The 17,273-nt window shown below is 58.0% G+C and overlaps 1 protein-coding gene across 2 annotated transcripts; it reads left to right on the forward strand.

Moving 5' to 3' along the window:
• Positions 1-318: 318 nt before the first annotated feature.
• Positions 319-16,687, forward strand: KCNH6 (potassium voltage-gated channel subfamily H member 6; the record flags this gene model as incomplete). Of its 2 annotated transcripts, XM_084236910.1 has the most annotated exons (14): positions 319-394; positions 1,152-1,382; positions 5,773-5,934; positions 6,020-6,225; positions 6,923-7,348; positions 8,514-8,668; positions 8,828-8,913; positions 9,954-10,153; positions 10,341-10,593; positions 12,820-13,013; positions 14,415-14,499; positions 15,019-15,181; positions 15,849-16,035; positions 16,330-16,687. In XM_084236910.1, the coding sequence occupies 14 exons, from the start codon at positions 319-321 to the stop codon at positions 16,600-16,602; spliced, it is 2,697 nt and encodes an 898-aa protein (XP_084093036.1). In that variant the 3' UTR covers positions 16,603-16,687. The 2 variants fall into 2 exon arrangements, with proteins under 2 accessions (XP_084093036.1, XP_084093035.1); XM_084236909.1 differs by having other exon boundaries at positions 8,514-8,913.
• Positions 16,688-17,273: the final 586 nt, after the last annotated feature.

The raw sequence follows: 17,273 nt of genomic DNA on the forward strand, positions 1-17,273 counted from the left end.
GCCTCGGGAATCGCTGCTCCCTTAAGCCCCGCCCCCAGGAGCCGAAGCCCCGCCCCCGCCCCGCGGGTCCGGAGAAGTTGCCGCCACCGCCCGCCCCCGCCCCGCCGACGCAGAGCGGCTCCTTTCAGCACCTCGGCGCGGACAGCGCCCGGCGGGCGCCGCGGGGGGAGCCGCGGGAGGCGGACGCCGCGGGCGGGCGGGCGGGGCGCGGACCCGGGGCGGCGCCCACCGGGGCCGGACGCCGCCGAGCCCCGAGGACAAGCGGAGACCCGGGCGGCCGGGGCACTGGTGGCGCCGGGCAGTGGCCGCGACTGAAAGATGCCGGTCCGCAGGGGCCACGTCGCTCCCCAGAACACTTACCTGGACACCATCATCCGCAAGTTCGAGGGCCAGAGTGAGTGTGTGCCCCGGGGCAGGGGGATCTGGAGTCCTGGTGCGGAGGCTGGAGGGGCCTATCCCTTTACCAGCTTCGAATGGAGCAGGGTGGAGGGCACGAAATGCAAAATCCTTCCCTTTGACATCCTGGAATATTTTCTCCAGCGGACCCCACTTACCTCAAATGCCGTCCTCTTTTCTGGAACACCAGGGGCAGAGAGAAGCTGCGCTCCCCTGCCCAGAGTTATTTCTGTGCCCTGAGCCCTGACCTCCCTTTCTATCACTGTCTGGTCTACCCCTCCGGGGCCTCCCCTCACTGCTCCCGGAGGTCCCCTGGGCTCCCTGTTTTCACCTCATGTCCCCAGCCAGTATGGTCTTTCCAGGAGTTCTTTCTAGACCTGATTGACACCCTTCTGGCTACATCCTGAGTCCTCTTCCTGACCACCAGGAAGGCTGAGCCTCCCTCACACTTCACTGACCCCATTGCTGCCGTGGTGTTCCCACAGTCCCCAGACCTGACTCCCCTCGTCCTAATTCTCTGGTCACACTCCTGCCGCCCCCTCCTGAACACTGCCTCCCAGGACTCCCCTGACTCCCCTCCCTGGCCTTCCCAATCTCCCCAGACCTGACCTCCCCCCTCCTTCATTCTGGTCACTGTCTGCTGCCCCACTACATCTCCCCTCGCCCCTGCCAAGGGTCCCGATGGTGTTCGCCTCCCTGCTTCCCACTCCTCATTGCCACTGCTGCGGCCTTCCCACCTCCCACCCCCACCCCAGGTCGGAAGTTCCTGATCGCCAACGCTCAGATGGAGAACTGCGCCATCATTTACTGCAATGACGGCTTCTGCGAGCTCTTCGGCTACTCCAGGATGGAGGTGATGCAGCGCCCGTGCACCTGCGACTTCCTCACGGGTCCCGACACTCCTCGCAGCGCTGTGTCCCGCCTGGCGCAGGCCCTGCTGGGGGCTGAGGAGTGCAAGGTGGACATCCTCTACTACCGCAAGGATGGTGAGGCTCCCTTGCACCACAGGTCTTGCAGAGCAGGCTTGGCCCCTCTCTTGTCCAGTCAGAGTGGCCCTGGGAAGGCCACTGAGCCAGGACACAAAGGGCTAGACAAGTCCTGGCCCTGCCCCGGCCTGTTTCTTCACCTATAGGGGGAAGTCCTGGGCGTTGGATGCAATGCCTTCTGAGGTCCTTTTCAGAGACCAGGGGCCAGGCTGAGCCACTGACTGGTCATGGTGTTGGGCAGGGCCTCTAGCTCCACCATCCCTCCCCCATGTCCCCAGCCTTCTGGTTGTCCACTCTGTCACTGTCAGCCCCAGCTGTCAGGCAGCTGGGATGGAAATTAACCTTTCCTCATCTCCGTCTGTTCTGGGGACTAAGGGAGGAGTCACCCCCTTAGGCCTCTGTGGCCAGGCCGGGTATGGGTACTGCTGGCTGGGAAAGAGGGGTGGTCCTGGTTCATATTGTGTCCCAGCTCTTTAAGGATGTAGGGTTTGAGGATCATCCAGTTTGGGGTGTTAATGCCAGTCCAAGTTGATTGCAAGCACAATAGCACAGGACAAGGGTGGAACACAGAGTTCTGCAGTCTGTAAGACCCCTCCCCCCACCACATACACAGGATCTCCAAGTCTCCATTGGAGGGGAGGGGAGAAATGGGTGGGAACTAGGACCCTGGACTAATGCCCCCCGCCCAACCTGGTTCTACATAGAATTACCTAGGGCATGTTTTCCAAAACACACCTTCCCTAGAGAAAGGCTGACTCAGGTGAGACTCAAGCAGGTGTATTTGGAAAAATTTCTCTGGTGGCTCTGGTGTTCTGCCAATTCAGGAATCACTGGCTTAGATAAATCCCTTCACTTCATGGATGAGGACACCAAGGCTCAAGGAAGAGTAGGGGTTCAGCCAAGGTCCCGCTTCTGGCATCCAGCCTGGGACTGGAACCCAAGTCTCTGAATTCTTCCCTAAAAAATATTTGTTCTGAGCAATTCCAAGAGGGGAGAAAGGACCCCAACTGTCTCTGGGCTCAGAGGGGAGACTTTGGAGAAGGAAACTCCAGAGGAGGAGGGCTTTCCCCAAGGAAGGGAGATACGAGGGACACAGGGCAGGCACCTTCAGATTGGAACCAGGGGGCTGCTCAGACCCTGAGTTCCAGGGGCCTGGTGTGTGTGTGGTATGAGTGTAAATGTGAACACAAGCATGTGTGTGCGTGTGTGTGTATGTGTGTGTTTAAGGGCCTTCTGGGTGCTTCTTGGGTAGGTCCTGACTGTCCTGGCCACTGCCGCTGCCACCCGAGGAAGTAGCAGTTGGGGAGTTCAATGGGCAGGGGGAGCAAATAGGAGACTCAGAAGACTCTGGTTTGGTTTGACAGCACTCAGGGTTAATGAAGTCAGAATATTTTTAAAAGCTGTGATTTCACCTCTTCACATCATTGAAGGAGGAGGTGACAGTCAGGGGAGTGAGAAGGGTCCCGGTGGGGAACAGGATAGGATGGGAGGGACAACAGGTCTTTCTCTGTCCCTCTCCTTAACCCCAGAGCTCTGCCTGAGCCCCCAAGGGGTGAAGACCGAGCCCAGAATCCTAACGATGTCAGATCAGGACCCTTAGGGTCTCCTCAGCAGTGCATGTGCCTGGTGTGGGGAAGAGGTCAAGGCCAGATCTTGGCCCTCTGAGATCAGGATTCAGGTTTCAGATCTACTGGGGCCCTGGTCTTGAGGGCTGGCCCTGAGTGACCCACATATTCCTTACCTCTAAATGCCAGTTCAGCCACACCATGCTAAGCCCTTCCATGTCCTGTTATCAGGCATTTGCTTACCTGGACCTGCCTGCAAGTGACCTGATATGCAGAAGAGGGGCTTCCTGGCCTGGATTACTCTAGGAGGTGGATGTACTGCTCAGAGAATGTATTGACTTGTTCACCTCGTGGCCCACTCCGACCAGAGACTGTTTTGTCATATTCACATACATCTTACGTGCTTACTGAGAGGCATCTTAGTGGCGATTTCTTCCCTCCTCGGGTCAATATCTCCTGTCCCCTTGAGTCCAGCGAGGTGGGAAGGGGTCCTGAACAGACCACAAGCTGGCTTACTTATAATCCTATTTTCCCCTGTGGGATAATCCTCTGACAGTTTTCCAAGTCAAAGCGGAAGGTCTGTACCCATATATCCCCACATTGTTTAGCTGCACAAAGTTGGGCTCAAAGAGGAAGAAAGGGCCAGAGGGGTGGGGTGGGGGTCAAGTGATGAGAAACTGAAGGAATAAAAGCAACCAAGAGGCTGAGAAAAGCAGAGACACAGGCAGTGTCCCGGGGCAGATGATCCTGCTGCCCTTGGCCAGAGAGGTGGGCACTGGGGGAAGCCCCTGGAAGGGATAACAATGCAGAGTCTGTGGCTCCCCTCCAGGATGGAGCAAGGGTACAGGCACACCACCCTCCCAGGTCTCGGTGACACACTCACCCTCTTCTGGTCACCCAGACACAGTTACTGGTGGGCTGTGAGTCACGGGGGAGGAAGGACAGTCTAGGGGTGAGAGAGAGAATGCTCTGTACTTGTCTGAATGTTCATGACCCCCTGTCTCTGCCCAGGCTTAGGGTACCACTCACTGCCCCCTCCAGCCCTCACTGTTTTGATGGGCTCCTATCTGGTCCATTGCTGCACTCAGCTCTCCAAAGATAGCCTCAGGGGTACAGGCCCTTGAAGATGACTCCGGCAGTTCGCAGCTCCCCAGGAGCATGGAGGCACTGCCCTCTGCCCAGTTCTGCCCTCTCCTGACCCCCTCCCAGGCCAGATCTCTGAGAGAATAAGGATTTAGTCTGGCCATTAGGTGTGTCTCAGGTCATCGGTCAAGGAGGCCGCCTGGCTAGGTCCCTGTGTCTGAGCCCCACCATGCCCCGGACTCACAAGAGTGTCAGGCTCGAAGCAGAGCCCACAGCACTGCGAGCCCTGGAGTGGATCACAGGGGTTGACCTCTCCCCAGTGTGGATGTCTCCCCTGGGGCTAGGTGTGCCAGCTGGCAGATGGCTGCCTGGGACCTGGGAGTCCAGGAATCTGATCCAGGTGACTCCGGGAGGAGCTCCCAGAGGAAGGGAGGCACTGATGGTGTGAGGAGGCACCAGGAAAAGGGAGCACTACATAGGGTGTCTGGGGAAAAGTGAATTTAGCGGACCTCCAAGTAGGAATGCTCCTGCCCGGCCAGTTTCCCAACCGCTCACATTTACATTCTTTCCTTCAATCAACAAACAGCACCAGGGACGGCTGCTGGCAAGTGAGACACAAATCTCCTGATTTGCTTGTTTCCCTGAGGGTGTCCTTTGGGTCTGACACCCGCCAGCAGTTTGAGTTGAGTGACATGAGACTCCTGGAAAGGGGGCTCACGGGGTGACCACCCACCCAGCCCACAGCTGGGCTCTGGGGGATGTGGCAGTTTCAGCTTATTTTGCTCCACCTAAGGTGGATGAGGGGGCAAGGCCCTGGAGCTGAGAGAAAGGAACAATAGGGTCAGTGCCTGGATCTGGGGTGCCCAAGGGGAGAAGGAGAGCAACAGGAGGACCTATCCCCACACTAATATCTCTCGCCCTTTACAGATTTCTGGCCAAGTCCCCACCTGCTCCCCAGTCCCAACACCCAGCCTTGGGACCCTGCGCCCCTGCCGGGCTGGCCTCGCCTTGGCTCTAGTGTCCTCCTCCCTGACAAGTCCATTCTCGAAGCTGTCCATGACCCCTCTCAGCCCCAGCAAGTCAGATCTTCAGAACCTCAGACTCTCACACCTGCCCCCCAAGGATCCACTGGGCTCCACCATAGAGAAAGAGGCCTAATGTGCCAACTGGCTCGGTGCCCAGCCCTCAGTGTGTTCTCAGCAATGAGTTCCTTCTGGTTCCAGGGGAGCAGAGCATATTTGTGGGCTAGGAATATGGGAGCTGGACCCAGGACTGGCCAGAGCTACATGGGGGAAGAATGGCCGACCTCACCTCCCCACTTAATCCACCCCATCTGCTCAGCTTTCATCACAGCAGAAGCAAACCTTGAGGTTAAGCCCTGAGCTGTGGGCTGAGCGTGGGCTTGGGCCTTTGCTACATTATCTCCTAATGAGCAGCTTAGCTGCTCGCCCCACCTCTGCCCTGGGAGGGGGTGGGCTTAGCCCTGGTCACTGTCCAGGAGGCCTGGACAGTGACTTGCCTCCTGGACAGTAACTTGCCAGGGGCGCAGGGTCCCAAGGCTGGGCGCTGGGACTGGGGAGCAGGTGGAGCTTGGCCAGAGGTGTGGAATGGGCAAGAGAGGGCAGTGAGGGGCAGCTCCTCCTGTCACTCTTAACTTGCCCTAACCCAACCCCCTCCCTAGCTCCCCTGGCCAGGTTGCTGCAGGAGACCCCTTCTCGGTAACCGCCCAGTGGTGTTTACAGCCTCCAGCTTCCGCTGCCTGGTGGACGTGGTGCCTGTGAAGAATGAGGATGGGGCTGTCATCATGTTCATCCTCAACTTCGAGGACCTGGCCCAGCTCCTGGCCAAGAGCGGCAGCCGCAGCCTGTCCCAGCGCCTGCTGTCCCAGAGCTTCCTCGGCTCCGGTGAGACGGGGGCACGGGTGCCGGTGGGAGCGGTGCGTGGGGGCCACCCTGGCCCTGGTTTCTCTGACCCTGGCGCTGGTTTCAGAGGGTTCTCATGGCAGGCTGGGTGCACAGGGACCCGGCACAGGCAAGGTCAAGTACAGGACCATCAGCCAGATCCCGCAGTTCACGCTCAACTTCGTGGAGTTCAACCTGGAGAAGCACCGCTCGGGCTCCAGCGCGGAGATTGAGATCATTGCGCCCCACAAAGTGATGGAGAGGACACAGAACGTCACCGAGAGGGTCACGCAGGTGGACAGGCCTCAGGGGCCCTGCTCAGGTTCTGGGCTCCTCTGGGGCCTGAGCTAAGTGAGGGAGCCAACTCGTCCAGTCCCCTGGCCTGAACCCCCAGCCTCCTGCCCCGTTTGAGCCTGATTCTTGAAACCTAAGACCCATCCTGAGGCCCTGACCCTGATGCCTAGTGCCTGGAGCCAGAGAGGGTTGGCATCAGAGAGCCTATAAATAATGCCACCTCCCAGGCCTGGAGGAGCCGGTGGGTGGACATAGGACGGGGAGGAAACAGACATGAGGAAGTTAGTCCTGAGGACAAATGTCCCCACCAGGAACTCTGGCCACCGGGAGTCTCCCAAGTCTATCAGAGAGGAGTGACTCTCCATCTGGGCTCTCCTCCAAAATGACCCTGAATCTGACCATCCCCTGCCCGCCCTCCTCTCCCCACTAACCCCGTCTCCATGCTCTCGAGGGAGCTTGTGAGTTTCAAACCTGGGCTAACTATGGAGCAGAGCTACACCCCTGTACCCCGCCACCTCCCTGCACTCAACACACCATCCTCTATGACCTTGTCCCCTCACATAGCCCCATCCCACCTTTGCCTCGGCCCCTCTGCTCCTCACAGTCCAGGTCACCCACCCTCTCCCAGGGCCTCACCCCTCCCATACCCTTTTCTCCAGGGGTGGCCATCCCCCTGACCCCCCCATGATCCCCACAGGTGCTGTCCCTGGGGGCAGATGTGCTGCCGGAGTACAAGCTGCAGGCGCCTCGCCTCCACCGGGGGACCCTCCTGCACTACAGCCCCTTCAAGGCTGTGTGGGACTGGCTCATCCTGCTGCTGGTCATCTACACGGCCGTCTTCACCCCCTACTCAGCCGCCTTCCTACTCAGTGACCAAGACGAGTCTCGCCGCGGGGACTGCAGCTACACCTGCAGCCCACTCACCGTGGTGGACCTCATCGTGGACATCATGTTCATCGTGGACATTGTCATCAACTTCCGCACCACCTATGTCAACACCAACGACGAGGTGGTCAGCCACCCCCGCCGCATCGCCGTCCACTACTTCAAGGGCTGGTTCCTCATCGATATGGTGGCCGCCATCCCCTTCGACCTGCTCATCTTCCGCACCGGCTCTGACGAGGTGAGCAGAGCCCATCCCAGCCCCACAGCCCTGGCTAGGAGAGAACCTGGCGCTGGCACCTGGCTCAAAGCAGGCGGGGCCTCAGACATCTGTCATCTCCCAACCCTGGAGAAGAACCGGCTGAGGCTGTGCCCTGGGGCAGGGGGCTCTCTGTCCACCTCTCTGAGCAGGTGCAGGCTCCTGGCAGGCCCCCTGGCCCCAGAATCCTGCCCCTTCTGGGCTGGGTGTTCCTGTAGCCCCAGCCCCTCGAAGAAAGGCTGCTGCCTCCATGCAGCCTGCCCCCGTCTCGCCCCCGCCCCTGCCCCTTCTCACAGGGGACATGCGGGCTTTCTCAGAGCTTCAGTCTCACTGTGTCCTCTTGCTGCCTAGTCCAGATCAGCTTCCACACCATCAGCTTTGCTTTCTGTGCTCCAGTTACCCCAAATCTCCCAGCCTGTCCAGCAGGGGTTTCTCTCATGGCTTCCTGCTCCCGTGCTTACATGCTGCCGTCAAATCGATCCCCAAGTCCCTCCAACCCCCTGCTCTTGTCTGGACACTGAGCTGCCTTCTTCCCCACCTGTCAGCCTCGCTTCCTGCCACACTGCAGTCTGAGCTCATTCATCTGACCCTGACCTCGGAATCTTCAATGCCTCCCCAATGACAGCATAAAAGCCAAGCTCTGTAGGGATGCTGAGACCACAGGATCAGCCCCTGCCCCCCTTCCAGTCTCATTTCTCAATGTTCTACCATCTTCAACTCTGGGGTTCAGGCTGTAGAAACATTGAAACCTAAGACCCATCCTGAGGCTATCACCCTTTCACACCTCATGCCTTTGCTTGTGCTGCTCCCTGTGCCTGGAATACCCTTTTCTTCTCCCACTTGCCAGTCTCATTCCTCAAAACTCGGTGTCACCTCCTCTGTGAAGTCTCCCCTGCCCTGCGCTGCAGCCTCAGCCTCTCCTCCCTCCATATTCCCCTTGGACTTTGTCTATCAACCATAAAGTGGTTTTGAGCTTTAATCTGAGAAAGCCTCAAGGTCCTGCACTGTTCCCCACTGCCCAGCATCTCCATATGGGTTTGTTGAATGACTGTGTGACGGCATGCAAGAGTGAACAGATGCAGTCCAGAACACACCCTTTCAAGCGCTGACCCCCAGCCTCCACGTCTCCCTCTCTGCCCCCATCCAGACCACGACCCTGATTGGGCTGCTGAAGACGGCACGGCTACTACGACTGGTGCGTGTGGCCCGGAAGCTGGATCGCTACTCTGAGTATGGCGCGGCCGTGCTCTTTCTGCTCATGTGCACCTTTGCGCTCATCGCGCACTGGCTAGCCTGCATCTGGTACGCCATTGGCAATGTGGAGCGGCCCTACCTGGAGCCCAAGATCGGCTGGCTAGACAGCCTGGGAGCGCAGCTCGGCAAGCACTACAACGGCAGCGACCCAGCCTCAGGCCCTTCGGTGCAGGACAAGTATGTCACGGCCCTCTACTTCACCTTCAGCAGCCTCACCAGCGTGGGCTTCGGCAACGTTTCCCCCAACACCAACTCCGAGAAGGTCTTCTCTATCTGCGTCATGCTCATCGGCTGTAAGTGCGATCTTAAGCCCCAGGCCTTATCCATGGCGCTGGGGTTCTAGTTTTGTAATAGGTGCACCATAGCACACAGTAACAGTGTGTGTGAGAGGCTGATCCTAAGTGTGCAGCACAATGAAATTTTTTGTGTGTGCACTAATAAGCCACATGCATACAAGCACATGCTATCGGACGCCTGGCAGCCCAGGCTGTAGGCCAGGCGCAAGGACCAGCTACATTCTGTGCAGGACCCAGCATCAAAGGAAAATGTGGAGCCCTTTGTTGAAAATGTATTAAGATCTTCAAGATGGGGACAGCAGAGCGGTAAGCCAAGCTCAGAGCCCCTTGTGCATAGGCTGTGCGGCCGAGAAGCCAGTCGGGCCAGGCACTTTTCTAAGCACTGGTCAAAGGCCCCCTGTTCTCATCACAACCCTCCCAGGAACAAATTATGATACTCAGTTTACAGGTCAAGGAAACCAAAGGTCCTGACTTGTCAGAGCTGACACGGAGGCCTGATTCCAGCTCAGGGGGGCCGCCTCCACGGAAGTAGGAGCTCTCACACCCCGCTCTGTGCTGCCTGGCTCCCTAGACACGGGGTTAGGAACACAGGAAGCAGTGTGGAAGTTTACACATAGGTGAAGTTGTCATGTTCAGAGAATTTAGAGATGTGAAAGCCCAGAAAAACAAAAACAAGAAAAAAAAGTGGGTGAGAACAAGAGACCAAGAGTTTTCCCTTTATATTTTTACAACTTGAAAGAGAAAACAGATCCAACTAAAAAAATCTGTTGCCCTAGTTCTTTATCCGCAGGGGTTTGGCCTCTGGGCCCACATAAATGCCAAGAGGCACAGGGCCGAGGGTGGAGGACAGGGAGCTTGGGATCTTTGCCCCCATGTGCCTTGGCACTGTCCTGGGCACTTTTGACTTTACTCTGGACAGAGGGCTCCCTGATGGGGGGCGATTCCCAGGAAGAGGGGGCCTGAAGCAGGCCCACGGGTGGTGTGGCTGGGTGGAGATGTGGGGGGGCTGACTTACCAAACCCTGCTTCCCGCCCCAGCCCTCATGTATGCCAGCATCTTCGGCAACGTGTCCGCCATCATCCAGCGCCTGTACTCAGGCACCGCGCGCTACCACACGCAGATGCTGCGTGTCAAGGAGTTCATCCGCTTCCACCAGATCCCCAGCCCACTGCGGCAGCGCCTGGAGGAGTACTTCCAGCACGCCTGGTCCTACACCAACGGCATTGACATGAATGCGGTGAGCCCCGCTGCGCCTCCGGGGGTGGGACTGGAGAGGCTCAAGTGGCAGCCCTAGCTATTGCCCCTGGCCCCTGGAGGCCAAGTTTCCACTGGTGCTCCACACCCCCGGGCCCTCCCCCACCACCACCCCTCCAGCCCCAGCCCCCCACCCCTGCCCGTGCTGGAAACCGCCACACACCTCACAGGTGCTGAAGGGCTTCCCTGAGTGCCTGCAGGCGGACATCTGCTTGCACCTGCACCGCGCACTGCTGCAGCACTGCCCAGCCTTCCAGGGTGCCAGCAAGGGCTGCCTGCGCGCACTGGCGGTCAAGTTTAAGACGGCACACGCACCGCCTGGGGACACGCTGGTGCACGTCGGAGATGTGCTCTCCACGCTGTACTTCATCTCCCGCGGCTCCATCGAGATCCTGCGCGACGACGTGGTGGTGGCCATCCTGGGTAACTCGGGTGGGAAGGCCAGGACTGAGTGGGTAGGTGTGGTGGCACTGGGTGTCCTGCATGGTTCGCTGTGTTCCTATGTGATCCAGGCACCGTTACTGACCTGCCATGTGCTGATTATGTACCTGGAAGAGCTTCGTACCCAGCTTGCTGAATCTTTAAACCAAACCTTGACCAAAGGTCCCATTTTCCTGACAGGGAAGTTGAGGCTGGCAGTGAGTAGTAAGTGGCAACAGGGATTCCAGGGTGAGGGGCACCTGTCTTCTTCCACCGAGGGGGGCCTCAGTCTCTTTCAGTGCAGCTGCAGGGACAGCTGGGCAAGAGCCTTGGGCAGGAGATGGATTGGGGCACACAAGTCTCTGCCACTTACCAGCTTACCAGTGGCCTTGAACAGGTCACTGCACCTCTCTGAGCCCCAGAATGTCCTCTCCTCAATTTCGTCCTTGCCTTCCCCCTGACTTCAGCCCACCCCAAGATCCTGATCTGGACTTCAGCCTCCCCCTCCCTTGGTCTCCAGGGTCAGGCTCTCCTCCAGCCCCTCTGGTTAGGCCCCCTCTGGCCTGCCCTTGACTGAATATACCCTGGTGATGATTTCACTCTGCCAGCTCCTTGATCCAACCTTCTCTGCCTCCAGCTGTGCCACAAGAACACAGAGCTCTGTCTCAGGTCTGATCTCTCCTAAGACCAGAACTTTCCATTCCTTCCTGGGCACAACCCCTTTATTTTCTATAAGCAACCCAAACAACCAAACAACACTAATGCTTCTCTGGACCCACCAGTCTGTCCTACCCCAGGACCTTTGCACATGCTGCCGCTCTGCTCGGAGCCCCTGTCCTGGGCCTCTGCCTGGCAGGCCCAGCTGTCCTTCAAGGCTGAACTCAAAATTCAAACATAGGCTCCTCTCTGAGACTTTCCCTCACGCCCAGCCTACCTTAGAAGCGCCATTCATGTGGAAGGGATAATAATTACTATTAAAAATTAAGAAGTCAGTCCAATTTCAGTTTCAGTTAGAGACATGAATCCTGTCCTTTTGTCCTGAGTGGAAATGAACCTTAGATCATAAACCCTCATCATTTATAATGTTGCCCAGGTTTCCAGCTTCTAGGCTGCATGTGTGACCCTGGTGGATCCCTTTCCTCTCTAGACCCCAGCCCTCTCCTGTTGGAATCCCTTTCAATCCTGTCCTTTTGGAGGCCGTCTGCTTCTGTCCATCAATGTGCGTGCAAACCATTAGTCCCCATGTGTCATGTCACTGGGTTGAAAGAGCTGGACTTTTCTGGGGGAGGTAAAGTCAAAGCAAGACTGGGTCAAAGGGACCCTAAGGCCCTCCTCTCCCAGCCCTGGGAGCCCTGTCCTCCTTGATTCTCATGACCCAACCCCCACTCTATCCCCTTTATAAAAACCCTTTCCTTTTGCCCCCAGCCACCCCTGATGGAATGGGCCTCTCCCTCTTCTGTGGCTCTTGGTTCTCTGCTGTTCTAAGGCTCTCTAGATCATTGGCTACTTATGCACCTGTCTCTCAGGGATTGGGGTGGGGGCATCTGTGGATGGGATAACATTATTCATGTTTACATCCTGTGGCCAGCACAGCACTTGGCAGGACAGCCCAGTACACTTGCCACATGTGCCACATGTCCAGCCACGTCCACCCTGCCATCCGTCCTCTCCGGGCTTTGCATTGACCTTCTGGGGCCTCTGGCTATTAGACCACTTTCTCAAGCACGATGTCCCTTCCTCGGGCTGGGGAGGGGACAGGGAGTAGGCAAAGCAGATATGGTCACACTCATGTTAGAGATGAGGACACTGGGGTCCAGAGGCTCAGATGTTGACTTCTCTCAGGCTTCCTCTGCCAGGGCCACACTGGTTACCTGGCCCCACAATGGGGAGTGGGAACAGAAGTTTCAGGCTGTGCCCTTGGGGAGCTGGGTGCTCTTGTTCCGAGGTTCCCTGCACTCTGACAGCATCACAACAGAGTGAGGAGGGAAGGTCAAGCAGGCAGCCATTAGTGTCCTTACTGCCTGCTGTCCCCTGGGGAGGAGGGAGGCCATGCAAAGTGGAATGTGGACAATAGGAGAAGGGTGCTGATAGAGGGTGGTTAGCCAGAGAGGCCTGGAGATGGTGGGAGGATCCCATGCTGGAGGGGTAGCATGTGGGGGGAAGGTCATGATCAAGGGCCCTGAGGAAGGCTCCTCTGAAGAGAGCTTGGAGTGGACCCTCTGATGGCAGGAAAGAATGACATCTTTGGGGAGCCTGTTAGTCTCTATGCCCGGCCAGGCAAGTCCAGTGCAGACGTACGGGCCCTGACCTACTGCGACCTGCACAAGATCCAGCGGGCAGACCTGCTGGAGGTGCTGGACATGTACCCTGCCTTCGCAGACAGCTTCTGGAGCAAGCTGGAAGTCACCTTCAACCTGCGGGACGTGAGTCTAGGCTGGGTATGCCGGGTGGGTGGTGGCTCTCAGCCTGCTGAAAGCCTGGCCTGCTTGGCCAAAGGGACCCTCCTGGCTCCCTCCCTTCCTCTCAACCCCATCCTGCACCCTCACCCATCATTTCTGCTGCACCTCCATGGCCACCATGATGCTGCGAAGGGTGACAGTTACATTTTTTGGGTGCCAGCTCTGCTAAGTGCTGAGCCTGTTACATGACCTCAGTTGGTCTCCTTGCAAATGGTGTTAGCCCCATTTTCCAGGTGAGGAAACTGAGGGTCCGAGAGGATTAATATTCTGACCGAGTCATACAGCCGTGCAATAAGCTGGCAGTTGATGGCAGAGGCCGAAGGCAAACTCAACTCTGTTGACTCCCTAGTCTAGGCTTTTCCCTCCATGTCTCCCAAGCTGAAAAGGAGACTGTCTGCCTGCAGGGGGTGTCATGGTGCCAGATCCCTGGGGTGTAAAGAACTGTTTCTCCTTTTTAACTCAGTGGAGAAAGATTAGAATCTCTCAGTAGAGGAGATTATAGCAACTTGGGAAAAATAAAGAGTCACACAGTTTAATAACCAAGCAGCCACGAGGGTGTGCGGGGACAGCCAGTGCAGACCTGGGAGCACCCAGAAGAGGCTGCATGGAGCGGGAGCTCTGGAATCAGCTAGTGGGAAGGAGGGACAGGAAACCTGGAAGGGACAATAGGCACAGTTGCCTGAGGCCCCAGCAATGAACCCCCCAGCCTACTCCCAGACTCAGGAGGAGGGGCTCTGCTGGCCGAGACCCCAAACCAAGCTTCGGAGGGTTGTGCTTGCTGTGGACAGCCCTCCCCCACCCCACCCTCTGCTCTCTTTCCACCTGCCATCTCCCCCCCATACCCGATCTGTCCAGCAGATGTCTTGTAAGTACCCCATCTCGGTGGGCTGGGAGCCATCAGGTGGTCCCAGTGCTCAGTGACCAGACACCAGGGCAGGAGAGAAGTGGTCCCTGTGGTCTCACGGTGCCAGGAGGGTGGGCTGCCAAGGGCCTTGCTGAAAGCACCTGAATGGATGGGGGCTCCGACCCAGATTCTTCCCAGGAAAGTCCCCCCGGGCCCAAGCTGAGGGCAGGCACACCAGGGCATTCAGGAAAGGGAGGGCCGAAGAACAGCCCTTCTGCTTTCTGCCCCCAAACAGTGCTGCTTAAGGTAGTCTCTCCCAAGACTCGGGGGATCTTCCCATCCTCAGCCCACCACGCAGGAGAGAGCCATGGGAAGTGGCCCAGAGCATCACCGGGAAGTCTGACCACCTGTCACATGTTCTCATCTAATTGTCACAAGGGGCATGGGTGGGGAGGTAGGGGGAACAGAAAGGCTCCACCCCACTTTGGTCCCTGTTACCTGATGCTCTTGTTCCTCACAAGGCAGGCGGGGGTCTCCAGTCATCTTCTGAAAAAGCTCCAGGTGACAAGGACCGCCAAGGCTTCTTGCTTAGTGACAACCAGTCAGGTGAGCAAAGCTCCCACCAGTGTCCATCCTGCCACGGGCCATGCCGGCCTAGCCTCCTGCCCCTTCTCAGCTCCTTCTCATCCTGCCTCCCCTTGGGCGGGGCCCCTCAACCCCCGCCCTCCCTCCCAGGCCTGGGTCTAGAAGACCATGTGCCCTGTGTCCTCCAGGCCAGGGTGAGGGCTGTCTCCAAGCCCCCCACCCTGGCCAGCTTCCACACCAAGGCCTCAGGGAACAGGGGATCCACTGGGCTGCAGCTCCCTGGATGGTGAGGCCAGGGCTAAGAATCCCCACTCAGCTAGCTGCCCCCTGCCCCAAGTTGGGGTCCAGCTTCTGGGTCCTGGAAGCTAGATCTCTTATGGGGCAGGATATCGTGCTCCAGGGCACTCAGGTAAGGAGACCCACTCTCCCAAACCAGTGTTCCCTGCCAGGTAGGGGGAGGGCATGGGCTCTTTCCCTTTGAGCAGCTCGGCCTGTGGAACCAGCTAGACTAAAGTGCAGGCTTCACTTTCCCTCCAGCAGGAGCAGCTCCTTCCCTGAGCATCTCAGAAGCATCTGACCTCTGGCCTGAGGTGCTGCAAGTGCCAAGGCCAAGGCCCAGCCCCCCACACCCTCACGGAGACCCAGATGGCTGGCCTCCAGAGCTAGGCTCCAGGCTAGAGCAGATCCAGGCCCAGGTGAACAGGTGAGTGCCCTGAGGGCCAGGGTCGGCAGCTGCAGAGGACCATGCCAGCAGCAGGCTAGGCACGGGTGCCCTCTCCTGGTGGCTCAGGGACATCACTGGGTGCTCCGTGAGTTACAGAAGGGTGATCCTTTTAAGGGCAATCCTCCCAGCCCTGTCACAAAGCACAATTCCGTGTCCCAGTAGACCCTGGAGCAAGCCAGCAATCCTTGCAGAAACAAATTCCGTGGGCCCTGGGGAATGGAGTGTCGCGTGGATGGCAGGACTGTGGTGGCAGAGCCAGGGCTAGGGGGCTGTACAGTCCTGCATTCAAACTCTGTCTCTGCAGCTTCCCAGCAGGGTGTGGACAAGTGAGTTTCTTAACTGCTAGAACCACTCTGAGCCATGGCATGTCCTGGGGTGAAATCCCCACAGCGGAGCCTGATGGGTGCTGAGTGATGGGTGCACAGCACCCGGTCGCTGTTCCACTGGGAGTCGGGGATGTGTTAAGAGCAATTAGGTCAAGGACTGTGGATTGTGGTGGGGCAAAAGCTTCAGGTGGGCCCCAGACTGCCCTTCCATCTTGGGGGGGGGGTGGGGTGCAGGCCACAAAGTTGGGAGCTACCATCAGAACCTGAAGGGCTCTCCCCAAGCCTGCCCCTGCCCCTGACTGTGGGGTTCTGTCTCGCAGGTTGGAGTCCCGCATGTCCTCAGACCTTAGCCTCATCCTGCAGCTCCTTCAACAGCCCCTGCCCCAGGGCCACGCTGGCTACATCCTGGGAGCCGCTACTTCCAATGACCTGTCCTTATTTCCTGCCGCCTCAGAGACTGAGAGTCCAGGAGCTAGCCTGCCCCAGGATGGCCTGTCCCCAACACAGGTGAGCAGGAGAGGGGTCCCCAGAGCAAACCCGGAGGTGGCTGTGTGTCTTCCCCAGCCCTGATGTGGTCTCAGCGTGGCAGCAGGTCCAAGCTGCTGTGAACCCGAGATTATTGGGGCTTCGTCTGGCCTCCTTTGTGGTCTGAGTCAAGCCACGCCCCGCCCCCCATCATCACCACAGATGCAGCTGGGGCAAGCGTCACCGGACACAGCTCATGCCAGTTTCCATCCCTGGTGTGGGGCTGACCAGGTGTGGGTCCTAACACCGCTTGCTCCCTCTTTCTTGCACCCCCAGACCCTGAGATATGGTGAGTTGCTGAAAAGTAGGAACCTGTCCTCCAGGACGTCTCACCTGGTCGTGGCCATGGACACATCTCTGATGCTATCCTCAGAGCAGGAGCAGCCGGAGGGGCTCCTGTCACCCCTGGCATCACCTCTATATCCCCTGGGGGGACAGGGACTGCTCTGTGGTCGCCGCTTTCCCTCCCTCCCTGAATACCTCGGCTCTGCCCCCAAACAACTGAATTTCCAGAGACATGGCTCAGATCCTGGAATTGCAAGGAGTTAGAGCCACCGAGCCCCCAGAGAGAGGATTCCATCAGGGGAAAGTGGCTGAGGTGAGAATTCAGGGTCTGGAGGAGACAGACAGCCACCACAATAGGCCTCTGAAACCCTTCTCTTAGAGTAACTACAAACTGCTATCCCAGGTGGCTCAAGAGGTATGAGTTGGAGGGGTTCCTCCTTCAGGGCTCTGTTTAGTGCAGGCCTGGTGGGGTGGGGGTCAGGAGGTCAGCTACCCTCGAGTGTGACGGAGGGGTCCGTGAAGAAAGGAGAAGTTTCTGATCTTCCGTGTGAGAGCCTTACTCTGGGCTGGGTGTGAACACCTCTCCACTCAAACTATTCACAACCTCACAGCATAGCACCCAAGGTTGCTCAGAGCTCCTGGGCTGTAACCCAGCGAGATGAAGGGGTCTCTGTGGCAAACACATGAGGCCACAGAACGCTAGCTTTCAACCACTCCCTAGCACTTCTATGCTGACCTCGGGGGCCCCAGTAGGCAGCAGAGGTCACACAGCTAATGAAGTTTGCACATTTCCTGTTGGGCCCATGTGTAACTTCCCTGTGGGTTATCAGGTCCTGACTTGAGTAGCTGCAATCTTCTTTAAGCCCCTCTCTCAAGAGTGGTGTGCTGAGCAAGTCATCTGGAGGTGGCTCTGCCAGGCTGGGGTGAAGGAAAGA

Source organism: Talpa europaea (genome assembly GCF_964194135.1).
Source record: "Talpa europaea genome assembly, chromosome: 7".
Taxonomy (NCBI): domain Eukaryota; kingdom Metazoa; phylum Chordata; class Mammalia; order Eulipotyphla; family Talpidae; genus Talpa; species Talpa europaea.